At 32.6% G+C, this 14,090-nt stretch overlaps 1 protein-coding gene across 1 annotated transcript; it reads left to right on the top strand.

The window, feature by feature from the left end:
* The first annotated feature begins 6,974 nt into the window (after positions 1-6,974).
* Positions 6,975-9,367, top strand: LOC131051119 (laccase-12-like). The gene is made up of 6 exons (XM_059217638.1): positions 6,975-7,079; positions 7,205-7,356; positions 7,456-7,700; positions 7,791-7,919; positions 8,014-8,949; positions 9,099-9,367. Exons 1-6 carry the CDS (start codon positions 6,975-6,977, stop codon positions 9,227-9,229), a joined length of 1,698 nt encoding a protein of 565 aa, XP_059073621.1. The 3' UTR covers positions 9,230-9,367.
* The last annotated feature ends 4,723 nt before the right edge of the window (positions 9,368-14,090 follow it).

Raw genomic sequence — 14,090 nt, 5'->3', positions numbered from 1 at the left:
TTGATATTTTCTCATAATTGTTACAAAAAATATTAAATCTAAATATATACCAAGAATCTTTTTTCTATTGTCAATTTAAAACATCACATTCAACATTATTGATAATCTACATTTCCCAACCACATTATCCTCATTGCCAAATGAATTAGATAAACTATATTTTAATTAAGTTGATATATTATTTACATCATCACTAAATTAAATAAAATGATTTTATTATTTAATTATTATTATTGGCTTGTACTCCTAACTAATTAACTAATTTTATTATTTAATTAGTCTTATTTATACCATACTACTAATCAATTAAATGATTTTAATTAGTTTAATTGTCACATCATAATTTTCAAGTAATTAAACAAATTTATTATTTAATAATCTTAATATTCCTCCACCATTTCAAAATGAATGTATTTCCCTCTCGAGTTTCAATACTTTTATGATTATAACAAATTACTATTTTTAGTAGTTGAAATCTTAATCATTCATCTTAAACAAATTACATCCAAATCCTCCATTTTCTTTTTGATCCTGGGAAAGTATTCTCTTTCAATCTTCACTAGATAGATATCAACCTTAAACCCTATCAATGTATCCTCCCTACAAACTATCTATAATTGATAAATTATCCTAGGCAAAAGAAACCATCTAAAAATTACAAGTATATGTCATTGATATTTTGACCATTATTGAAGCAACTACATTTCAACATCTTGTTGATCATTATGAGAATGTCTAGTCCATCAATGGATTTATTTGGAAATATATTTTTGAAATATTTGTTTTGAACTTGATTTTGTCAGTCTAAGGTGAATATTGATTAATAATAGAAAGATTTCATTTTCATTTTATCTTTTTTTTTTTATCAGTAAAGGGCCATAGCCGAATATTAATATAAACAAAAAATACATAATAAGTGTTTGCTTGACAGTCACAAAATCATACCCTAGACTATAGATAATTCTAAAATTTCCCATAGAATATGAAGGGCAAAAACTTGATTATGCCAAAAATCAGAGTTCAGAACTAAAGGAGGATAATATTTTCTAAATTTAAACTATGGCAGAAATAGAAAAAGAGCATCCTGACTTGGTCAAAAAGAGATTTTGACAAGATAAGTAGTCACCCAGTAGAGGAAGTGTCTAGAACAAGGGAAGGATCTAACCCTTTGAGAATTGCAGGAATCCGCTTTGCCAAACCAATTGCTCTATTTTTAGAAAATATTCAAAAACTCTGATATTGTGAGTGTCTTTGGAGAGGATTGTTTTCTTGGGAGATGTATTGTGAGTGTCTTCGGAGAGGATTCTTCCCCACCCTTGCACTATGATATTAGAAATGTTTGGATAACTGAATCGGCGTAGCCTCTACTCTTAAAGATTTTTAAGAAGGCTTCCGTTTAGTCTTCTATGATAAAATATCTTGGGAGGCTTCCCTACCTTTAGAACAAAGGCTTTACGCATCTCAAGGATACTGGGGAAAGGCTAATCAATGAGCAAAACCATTGGACATGATTTTCATCATATCCATATTTGATTATAGTGGGTTGGAATACTTGGCATTAGTCATTCTCCACTTAGGTTGTTCCCCTCTCACTGACCTTATGGGCTTCTTGGGAGGGAAGCCTGCTAAAGGTTGTATCTTAATTGTAAAAAGGAAAGAAATAAAAAGAGTGAGTCCGACTTTTTGATCACCCAATTAAGGGGAGAGCATATACCTATCACTTTCAAAGCACGGTAAACAAGTTTTATTCTTTTTATGCTAACATTGCAAAGTGATCTAATTTCTATTTGGAGATATTGCTCCAACAAACATGATGTTCTTTTTACCCAAGATAGTAATAATGAGTATTCCTTTTGAGCCAATGATTGCAACAATGAACTTTGAGAAAATTTGAAAACCTTTGTCAGAAAATAAACCTCGTAACAAATAGAAATGTGGTTTGTTCTTTTTACCTTTGCAAAAGAAGCTGAGATTCTTTTTAGCGCACTAAACAAAGGATGAGGTTATTTTTATCCTTTCACAACAATAGTAAAATTTGTCTTGTTCTTTTTAAAGAGTACCAAAAGACAACGTGAGTTGGTTGCAAAAAGGAAAGGTTTAATTTGTTGTTCTTTTTAACCTTTGTAAGAAAAAAAAGGTGAGATTCTTTTTAGAGCACCAAACAAAGGATGGGGTTATTTTTATCCTTGTGAAAAAAAAATATTGAAGTGTGAATTCTTTTTACCCTTGCAAGAAAAGGAAGTGAATTATTTTTTAGCATTTGTGAAATAAAAGCAAAAACTAGTTTAACTCCCTTGGACCTGCAACACACATTAGTACTTGCAAAACCCTTCAAAAAAAAGTTAGCCAAGATTATGGGCTGACAAGCCTAAGTTCTCCTTTAAGGTTACAAAATTGGCCTTTTGTCTATGGCAAATGGGCTAGATCATATAGCAGATGCGCTAGAATAATAGTTATATGCACTAGGATATTAATAAAAAAAGCTATTAGAAAGGTAAAAAATGCTACAGAAACATTCATATGCACTAGAGAAACTATTGTAAGCGCTAAAATATTTGTCAAAAGCGCTAGAAGGTTGGTCAAAAGCACTAGAAAAAATATTGTAAGCACTAAAAGATCTATCAAAAGTGCTAGAAAATCTTGCATTTTGAACCTGCGTGAAAATTTGCAACCAAAAGTTAAATTTGAGGGAAGAGCCCCATGATTAGCACCAAAAATGTATACCTGAAAGATGGTTAGTTATCAGTTAAGAGACAAACAACAATCATACCAATGAAACATTATATGCAAGGATCTAATAAACAAAACAAGTTAAATACACAATCCCTCCAAGACGTCCCATTGTTCTCTATCTCATAGGATTCCTCAATTCATGGTTGCTCTTAGATCATTGAGCAACTAACCTTTGGAATGACAACTCCAAGAATGAGTGATGTGTGATAAAAATGATCTATGTGCAAAGAAACTAAGATCTATATGATAATAACAAAGCTTTCTAGGATGAAGATTTATGGTATGATAATGAAACTAAATGTGATATGCTAACATGCTATGCTAACATGCCATGCTAACAGGATATATACTGAACTAATGATTAAAATACTCCTAAATGTTAAAGATTATGATTAAAACAAAGAGAGACAAAGCTAATATTTGATGACTTTGATGGACTATCACTTGGATGCATAAAACCTGTCATCCTTGATAATGAAATAATGAGGCCTATTTATAAAATAAATGGGCAATTAGATGGTCAAGATTGAATAATCTTAACAAGGGTTAGGATTGCTTGAGAATTTGGTGATCCTCAATCCATGTTTACAATTTTCACCAATGAAATGGTGACAATTTTCAACATGAGAAGGCTTGAGAGGAAAGAGAAGAGGCATTAAATGTCTGAGAAGACATGGTGATTACCCTAGGGGGTTTGGTTAGGGTTAAGTTAATGGATAAAGATTTTATCCAAAGGATAAACTCTTGTGCAAGGGTTAAAGGGATAACTATGGTCAAAGAAATGCATGCTTGAAGAGACCCATGGGTTAAAGGAATGGTTAAGTTAGAGAGAAAGTCTCTAACCAAGGGTCATGGTTGAATTAATCATTAATGGTGTTGTAAGAGCCTTACAAGTTTTGGAAGACTTTGGAGGTTATCTTGTTGAAGAATTAAAGCTTTTAATGCTTTATGCAGACTTTGCATATTTTTGAGATGGGACCCTTTTCTTAAGGAATGAGAAAACCATTAGAAGGGGATTAGGCTAAATTGGAAGAGGTTAGAATATTCTAGAAGAAAGGATTAGTGGCTAAGTGAATTTGTAGGAGAATGCAAGTGGGGGGATTTTAGGATTTAAGTGAAATAAAATTAATTTATTTCAATTTATTGGTGCGATTTGTATTTGATAGATTTAAATAAATATTGATTTATTATAATGTCAAAAGGGGACTTAATTAAATGTAAAAGGGGGATTTAATTAAATAAAAATTATTTATTTAATTATAATCTATAATTTGGCTAAATGAATTAAATCAAATAAATTGAATAATTTATTTAATCAATAGAGGAAGGGGGTGAATTAATTAAATATCAATTTAATTAATAGAAGAATTGTTAGTGAATTAAATATAAACATTAAATATTTAATTAATTTGGTGGTGAGATTTATGTGTCTACAATGTTTGTTACTAAACTCACTAAACCTAAGATAATAAATATGATTGAAAGAAAATAAATATATCTAATTTAGGGTTGTTTAATTCTAAGGTCATTGAAGACACTTAAATGAATAATAATAGTAGATTAAAAAAGGAATAGAAATATAAATAGGCCCAACTAGAATAATAAGTAGCTTAACCATAGAGTAAAGGACATAGATGGGAACATGGAACCAAAGGTAGGTTGTTGGGCATGTGGTGGAGATCATACAAAGTGAAATTTTTGTCAATTGAGTGGAGCATCAAGGGGTCAACCCAAGATTTATGTTGCAACATATAGAAGAGGTTGATAATTGAGCCACTTTGATAAATCTTTGAAGCACTTTCATGGTATTTCAATATCTATTTTGGCTAACTTAGGAATTATTGATAATTTCATTTCTTCATCATTAGTAGAAAATATATAATTCCTTATTTAAAGTTGAGAAAAGGAGCATGGTGTAGAGTTTGGTTTGAGTAAGAAGCAGGGGATAAATTATTGCCTAGGAAAAAACTAAAAATTGAAATAAGGAATTTTGATAGTTCAAATTGATCATTTGGCCACTAAGTTGGGATCCAGTGAAATTATACTTAGCATGGATAGGTTTGGGCTTCACAAGGTGCATTTTAATTATTTAAATTTTTTTTTGAATTATTGGATAATTTGGTAAATATTATAGTTCTCTAGGGAATTTATAGACTATTTTTCTTGAAAACTCTTTTATCTATGAAAGTTGAGAATTGAATTCATAAGGGCTATAAAGAGTTTAGGGTTAAAATTTTAGAAAAAGAGAAGAAAAGTATAAGGAAAAAATCGCATCATTGCAATTTAATATTTAATTTAATACTTTCTTTAGCATCAATTCCCTTGGAATGTTAAGATGCATTGAGCCCTCAACTTTGACCTTTCTCCACAATAGATTGCCAAATTTAACTACCATGTTCTAATTCTTCTTGTTGACCTAGGGCCATATTTTAAAGTTTGCACAATTTCTCAAGGACTCTAGCACATCACGCATATGTTCATGTGATGCACTAACATCATCAAAAATTTCTAAATTTAAACATTGGCCTATCCTAGCTAGCTAATCATTGTTTCTTATTGTAATTATTTTAACCCAAAACTAAATAATAGTGGAATTGGTATTGCTAGAGGGGATGAGGTAGATCCAATAAACAAAATAGTAGATTAAAAATTCTTAGCACTAATAATTTGTAAGATCTTTAATCTATTTAATTTATTACTAAACAAATCATAAATCATATCTATTAGTTGAATAATTTATTAAATAAATAAAAATTTATGTATAAACAAACTTTTTTGATGGAGGATTTTATATCATCCACAAAGCATTTTTAGCTATCTGAGCACAAACCTATAGGTTGAAACCTCTTGGGGAGTATCCATCGTACCGAATTCACATACGACATGATCTTGACCTCATCCTTTATGATGTTGGGGCCTTGTACTCAACAAGACTTGATTTGTGGTGGGCTCATTAAGTACTATTCAACTTGACCAATAATTCAAGAACCCATTTTGACCTCTAAAGAACTTCAACATCATATCAAGTAGAAAACATTAAAATCCAAAACTAAATTAAAATTTAATAATAAATAAATTTCAGTATTATATCAAATAAAAGAACATAATGTTTAGACTTTTTGAAGAGAGATTATTTGATGTGATCGAAGGCATTTAATTCAACTCTGACTACCCAACTGCCTAAAACGCATAATGTATAAAGAGGGTGTTAGAAAAAAAGCTAATCATCTCCTTCACATACATACATTTTAGTTAGCTGCATAGATGTTCCCCTTAATTCATGAGGGCATCTCCAACACCTTTTCAGACCTGAACGTGTGGAAGATCTGCAGTTATAATTTTAAAAGTTTTCCAAAACTTTTGATATACATCAATTCTAGGCTGCTTAATCACGCCTTGACAAATTTCTTTGACGTGTTTCTTTGGGAAAACCACTTTTAAGGTTTATCATAAATAAAGTCCATGGGGGACAAAATAAATCTTAATTATTATAAATAAAGTCCATAGTGGACAAAATAAATCTTAATCACGCGTCTATGACAAATCACTTGCCCGTCAATTTCGTTCATATCGATCTTGGAGTGTGTAGAGGATGCAGCAAAGCATGTTAAACGATATCAATCCCTTCAAAATAGATATGAAAGTCAAAAATTTCTAGATGTTCAGAGTAAAAAACTGACGCCAACGGGTTCCATTTAAGGCATTAATGTGAACCAATGCTTCAAAGTCACGCAGAATAAATTCTGTTATTTTAGTCAAAAAAGGACTGCAATCTCGTGATAAATCTTGTTTGCCAAACACTCTTTAATGTTTTTTCTCTCTTCCAACTCCTAATATTTTTTTCTTAATTAAAACATGTCAGAAGTTTAGCTGCTGAATTAATAAATATTCAGATCATAATAAATATTTGTATAGTACTATTACTGCAATCTTCATTATTATGATATTTGAAAACGTTTGTAATGCTGTATACTGTAATTAGAATATTCTATTCATTAGATTTCTTCATTACCAGTTATACTTGTACCGACTCCATGTGGCGAGGCAATTATTTTTATTTTGTTTTTGTTTTGACCATCTAATGTCAACTCTTCAACACGCGTTTACATTGGATTTCTTATCGCTCTTCTGATTTAGAAATTGCTCTCCTCCCTCTATAAATAAGTTTCCCTTGTCTAAATTGATCCATAGCTTCAAAAGTTTTGTTTTAAGTTTGCCTGCAAAGAAGAAAAGTATCAACTATGGCGGGGTTGTCAAGTGTGGTGAAATTAGCCACTTCCCTTGTTTGTTTAATTTTGGTAGCAGCATGGACGGCTTCTGCAGCTCTTGTCCACCACAAATTCACAGTGAGCATTTCTAGTTTTTATTATAATCCCTTCAACACTAGAAGCATATCATGTTAAGCTTGATGTAATGACTGTTACAGGCTGAATTGATCGTGAGCTTAATCATGTTGTTTATTGTGTTACAGATTGGAACACAGAACGTGACTAGAGTGTGTAACACGCAGACGATCGTGACAGTGAATGGACAGTTTCCTGGCCCAACTATAGAGGTTCGAGAAGGTGATAATCTTGTTGTTGAAGTGGACAACAACGGGCCCTATAACGTGACTATACACTGGTAATAAATACTATTCTCCAATTTGTATCAAAGTCTTCATTAGTTTCATAAACACTAGAGAGAACATACGTTGAGATTTTATTATTTGTGATTTGACAGGCATGGGGTAAAGCAGTTGAAATCCTGCTGGGCAGACGGACCCGCCTACATAACGCAGTGTCCCATTACTCCTGGCAATAAGTTTACCTACAAGTTTACAATTACAGGACAGGAAGGGACGCTGTGGTGGCATGCACATATCTCATATCTGAGAGCCACTGTGCATGGAGCATTGGTCATCAAACCCCGGGCTGGAAAGGCTTATCCTTTTCCCAAACCGGATGCTGAGATTCCCATTATTCTGGGTCGGTACCAAGCTCTCTCTTATGTTTTCAAAAGCTGTTTAGTGATGAGATTTGGGTCATGAAGTGATAAACTTGGTTTATGGTGTGCAGGTGAATGGTGGAATGCGAATGTGGAAGATGTAATCGCAGATGCGATTAAAACAGGAACTGTACCAGCAAACTCCGACGCATACACCATTAACGGCCAGCCAGGAGACTTTTTCAATTGCTCTGCCAATGGTACGTACGTAATATTAAGTATGTACCGATAGTCATACCCATAAACGAAATTGTGATGAGGAGTAATGAAAGAATTTTTTCGATGCAAATGCAGATACTAGCCATATTTCAGTTAAGAGTGGAAAAAGGTACCTGCTGAGGATTGTACATGCTGGCATGCTTCATGGATCCTTCTTCAAGATTGCGCAGCACAAAATGACCGTTGTGGCAGTGGACGCGGTTTATACAAAACCATATACAACTGATGTGCTGCTCATACAGCCAGGTAATACCATGGATGTGCTCATAACTGCTGATCAGAAGTTAGGGCAGTACTACATTGGCACCCGCGTATACAATAGTCAGCCTGGAAGGACTGAATACTTAAATACCACTACAACTGCAATACTGGAATACAAAGGCAACGACAAAACATATATTGCATCTGCCCCTCTCTTACCCAACTTTCCTGCATATGATGATACGGCTACCGCATTCAAGTTCAGTACAGCCCTGAGAAGCCTGAGGTCCTCTGTCCCACAGACTGTTGATGAGGAGATGTTTATAACAGAGGGATTCGGACTCGTTCCTTGTATGGACAATTCTTGCACAGACAACAATGGTGTAAGGCCCGTTGGAAGTCTTAATAACATTTCATTCGTGGACCCCGAGATAAGCATATTACAAGCTTATTATAATGGCACCAATGGAGTGTTTACCAGAGATTTCCCAAGTAATCCTCCTCAGGCATTCAATTACACTGGGAATGTTCCACTGAGTCTTTGGACCCCCGAGTTGGGGACAAAAGTTAAAGTTTTGAAGTTCAATAGTACTGTTCAAATAGTGTTTCAGAACACTGCAATTATTACATTGCAAAACCATCCCATACACCTTCATGGGCATGATGTTTATCTTGTGGGACAAGGCTTCGGTAACTATAATTCCCAAACGGATCCTGCAAACTTCAATCTGGTGAATCCTCAGACGTTGAACACTGTTGGAGTTCCTACTGGTGGGTGGGCGGCCATTAGATTTGTAGCCAACAATCCAGGTAATCTAGTTTTACTTAATTTGCATATGAATATTTTAATGCGTTTTTTTTTCAACAGATTAACAGTGTATATGTGTATACAACTATTTTCTTGATTCAGATTTTACTACTTTAGAGCTAAATTATATGTACTTTGTTTTGAACAACAGGAGTTTGGCTTATGCATTGCCATTTTGAATCTCATTCTGCACTTGGTTTTGCTATGGTATTTCTCACCGAGGACGGTCCACGAAATTCAGACAAATTGCCGCCACCTCCTTCTGATCTACCTAAATGTTAGATGGATTTCTTCATCGTTAAAACCTTTAGTTCCAACATATCACTCACTTGTAGACGCCTGCAAACAATATTTCGTATGTGCTCACAAAAATTCAAAATTACAGCTGTCACGACAGCCTGTCATGCAAATAAGGCCATTGCAAGACCATTCTATTCAATTGTATAATTTTATTTATTCATAATAAGAAAGTTGTATTATTCCAAGATGGCTTTTTCTTTTAACAAGGTCAGGTTGCGATCATGGGTTGTTTGTGTTTAATAGTTAAGTTGTTGGATTTTTTCTTAAAAAAATCTTATAATTTGGATCTAGTTCGAATGTTCTTAAGCTAAGTTTGAATTACAAGATATATTAATTGTAATGAATGAATCATAAATGAATTTTTTAACTTTTTATAATAAATATTATTAAAATATTAATTAATAATATATTAAAAATGTCAGAAATATCATTATGTAAAAAAATAGTAAGTTAAACATAGTTTAAAGATCATCAAGGCTCATTGCTTTAATATTTTTTAATTTAAAAAATCATATAAATATATTAATATAATTAAGTTAATTTTAAAGTAAAAAATAATTTATAATCAAATTCAAATTTAGAAGATCAAATCAATTTAGAAAAGCACAAAATAAATCTATAATATATATTTAATTTCTTTCATTTCTCTTTCTTTCATTTAAATATATATATTTAATACATATATTTAACGGGACCTAGTCACATTATCTCCCATTATGATTTAAATTTTCATTAGAATAAATATTAAAATGAATTCAATTATTTTAAAAAGTTTAATATTTATTTATAGATTGAACATTCAATATCATAACACTTAGATTTTAGGACATTTTGATAAAATCCTAATTCATATCTATCTAAATAAGTATTATTTTCTTTCATTTCTCTTTCTTCATATAGGTGAAGGGTACCAATGTAGCGATTGGCACATGCCAAATTTATTAATGGACTTTTAGTTATCATTTTTTTAGTTTCTTTAAAGTTAGTAATTGGAGAGTCGAGTGAGCAAGGAGTTAAGGAAATTGTAATATGGGCTGTAACTGGTGCTCTTCCCCTATATATATACATATACATATACATATACATATGCATATGCATATGCATATACATATATATTCCGGTTGAAGATTTCATGATTAAGGTAGAGTCAAGTTTGAGATCTCCTAGAGACTGTTACGCTTTAATAAAAAATTTCTCCCATTTAGTTTTCTATCATTATCCTATTTTTAATATTTAAGGGACTATTAATATTTACCTTATTCATTCCAACCGGACTATGATTCTGACTCATAGCATGATTTCTATAGTAATTTTCTCTGTGACCAAACTTCTTGCCGTTGTAACATTGAATGCTTCTACAGTCTGCAACCTTATGACCATATTTATTGCATTGAAAATAATAACCATTAAATGATGGGTAGCTTTGTGCATTCGGTTGATGAATCGGTAGTCTCCTTGGAGTAGATCATTGATTCCTGGTTTTTCTTGCATCTTCAGGATTCTTTTCTTCTTCAACTTTGACTTCCTTGCCTTTGTCTTTATCATTATGATTTGAACATTTACTGATCTGAAATCCTAGTATAGTCTTGTCTAAATGAGCTTTATGCATGTTAATAAAGTCTTCCAAAAGTTTGCTACTTTCAAGAACTTTACTTTCTATCTTTAACTTTTTCACTTCTTGTTCCACTCCTCAATCTTCATCATCGTTTCTTTAATGGTTTCATTCACCTACTTCAACTGATTATTAAATTCCTTATGTCTGACCTTGAAATTTTAGATTTGTTCTCTCAGCTTTTACACGCATTCATCTGCTACCTACACATTCTCTTTCAACTCTTCATTCGTAGATTCCATACTTTGCATATCTTCAAGAGATATCTCCAATTCCTCATCTAAATGATATTCTTCGATCATACACATCGGTGCCATGATTCAACCAACAAGGATCTCCCACAAGTGGTTAAGATTTCAAAAAAGGCACCAAGATTTGATAGTAATTGTTGAATTTGTTGAATGGACTGGAATATTGAGAGGGGGGTGAATCAATATTCCCACACTTCTCCAACTTTTACTGATATATCAACTTCATTAATTAAAATTATGAATATGAAATAAAAAACAAATAACACAACAAAAAACTCAACACCAAATTTTATACATAAAAAATTTAAATGGGAAAAACCACAAAGAGTGTTAATGCTTAAGATAATATAGCTAGTTATTGTAAAGTGGAAAATTTGATTTGCCAATTTGCAACATAGGAGGGAGAAATCACCAAATCAATTTTCACTTTAGAAACCTTTACATTCAAAAGAGGGAAGGGAATCCACTAGATTCAGTTACAAATCAGATATGGACTAAATATTGAATGGATTGGATTGATTTTTGTGGGTTTTCCTCTCTTTTGTAAGTTGAAATGCTAAAATAGGATAAAGTTCTGAAAAATGAAGATAAAATTAGTAAAATAGTGAGTTAAAAATGTGGGATTGAGCTGAGCACCTATAATTGAGTAGTATAAGCAAAGTCAGATCTGACACTCGAAAAAGATCCTAAAAAGTGGGGACCAAGATGCAGTACCACAGTCCTCTGAACTTTCTGCGTGTCAAAAAAGGGCTGTCATCTTTGTGAATGATGCTTATTGTGAAAAGTACAAGTCTGTACATGTTTCTAGTACACATAAAGAAGGGGAAAAAGGCTAGGAATAGGGGTTTGCCTAAGTTAAATCCTAGTTTGGAATCAAGCTTGAATGAAATATTGTAAATGCTTAAAATAAATTATGGAAAGGTATACCTTGGATCTACAATGAGTGATGATGATATTTTTCTTCTTGAATGTAATCACATATGTTGTATGAAAATGGCATGAACATGACAAAACCCCAATCACACACACATTCTTGCAAATTAATGATGCAATGTTGCTCCACAATTGATAGATGAAGAATATGCAGCCTTAAAGATGAATGCTTCAATGCTTTAATGCTTGATTTATTGAATGTATTTATCTCACTTATCCCTTGTATCCACCTTATGCTTTCTTACCTTATGCCCAAATGAGATGCGGAAACCTCATTATATACTTTCTTCTCATCAAACAAATTAATTTTCCAACATAGGTTGATATGGAGCAAGATTTACCACTCAAATTTGAGATGGGTCAAGGGGTTTAAATTGGGCCCCAATTAGGGAGAACCATGGTGTGGCACCATGGTCCTAGTGAGGACCAAGGCACCACGCCCTGGTCCTACCCTAAATTGGGCCAAGGTTAAGGGGTCTTAGCAAGGTGAAATGATATAATATGACATTTATTTCATGGTAGAGACATAAATAGGCCCTAATCAAGCATGAGGATGAGAAAACTAAGGTGAGGGCCAGAAATGCGGTCCAAATTGCAAGGGGGTGCAATTTTAGAATTATAAAGTTATATGGTGTTTACGAAAAGGTTGGCTCACTATTGAATGGCTCACTACCGGAATGCTCACTACAATAGATATAAATAAATTGAGGAAAGTTGCATATCCAAATGCATGAAGTCAATTCCAATATAAGCTTAGATATCAACTTACATAAACTAGCATCGGATTCGGTAAATGATTACTTCAACATTGTCCATAACTTCCTGCAACAGATCTGGTATATTATTACTGTAAGACTGCCCATAATTGTCTGCAATAGATCTAATAAAGGATTACTATAACACTTTCTGCACTCTCTTTTCTTCACACACCTTCACTCATATACTACTCACATTGTATACTTCTTGCACACTAACTCTATTGCTTGCACAATTCTTACCCTGCTAAATGTCATAAACATACTTTGTTGAATAGCACACACGCTATGCTTTCTTATACCTCATATTCTTCACATCCACACATCTACTAAATGTATATATATCAATGAACACATACATCAAGATAATATGTTGGCCAAGAACAAGTGACTTATACAAAAATACATTGCTCAGATCAACACATTATCCAAAACATGCGTGGACCAAAAAATATGATAACCAAGTCAGCCTTTACCAAACTTCTAAATTCTTCCTTCACATACTTCATTTACCAAATGTGTGCCCCAATTACTAGAACAAAACAAGGGTCTATCAAACCCAAGAATAGGGACCCATAAGCAAAAAATTCAAGCACATGAACAACTCCTAACTTCCAGATATAGATACAATAGATTTCAAAACATAAAGCATGATGTAATATAATCATTCGAATAGCAATAGATACAATTGGTATGATTGATATAATTGATACCACTGATATGATCAATGTAACTGATATGATCAAAACTCATATAGCTAATACCAGAATTAGATACAAACCATGATAATCAAAAACCAACATTCTAGATAGGAGGATCATCCCGAAATGACTCCAGTAGATCACATACATACCTATATTCCATTGTTGCTAAACCTACAATACCAAAACTTCTTACAACACATCTGGTCCTAATAGGGTCACCAGGTTTGACATCAATGACAACATTCACACAAATCCAATAACTTGTAGGTCCAAGGCTAAGGGTTGAATCACCATGACTTTTCCAAGCCAAAATCCAAATCAAAATGTGAGGGTTGATATTTTTTTTTACTAAAAATTACCCATTGTAAAATGGATGCCTAACAACAACCCATTTCTAAACTAGGGAACCATTATATTTCCAAATTAAATATGACTTGTATTTAAATAATGACTATAATAGAAATGGGTACCCATAACCACTGGGATATGAAAGAAAAATGAGTACTCATGTTTTAAGTTTAGCTTTGAAATCTTAAAGCATAATGAGTGCCCATTATTTACAAAATGACTACCTATTTCTATCAGCTT

This window comes from Cryptomeria japonica, chromosome 3, assembly GCF_030272615.1.
Source record: "Cryptomeria japonica chromosome 3, Sugi_1.0, whole genome shotgun sequence".
NCBI classification, from domain to species: domain Eukaryota; kingdom Viridiplantae; phylum Streptophyta; class Pinopsida; order Cupressales; family Cupressaceae; genus Cryptomeria; species Cryptomeria japonica.
Note: the sequence above shows the minus strand (reverse complement) of the source record. Positions and strands in the feature narration are given on the sequence as shown.

Coding starts and splice junctions, on each gene's coding strand:
- LOC131051119 (XM_059217638.1), top strand. CDS start 6,975: ATGGCGGGGTTGTCAAGTGTGGTGAAATTAGCCACTTCCCTTGTTTGT. Junction 7,701..7,790: donor TGAGATTCCCATTATTCTGG/GTCGGTACCAAG, acceptor TATGGTGTGCAG/GTGAATGGTGGAATGCGAAT. Junction 8,950..9,098: donor ATTTGTAGCCAACAATCCAG/GTAATCTAGTTT, acceptor TTTGAACAACAG/GAGTTTGGCTTATGCATTGC.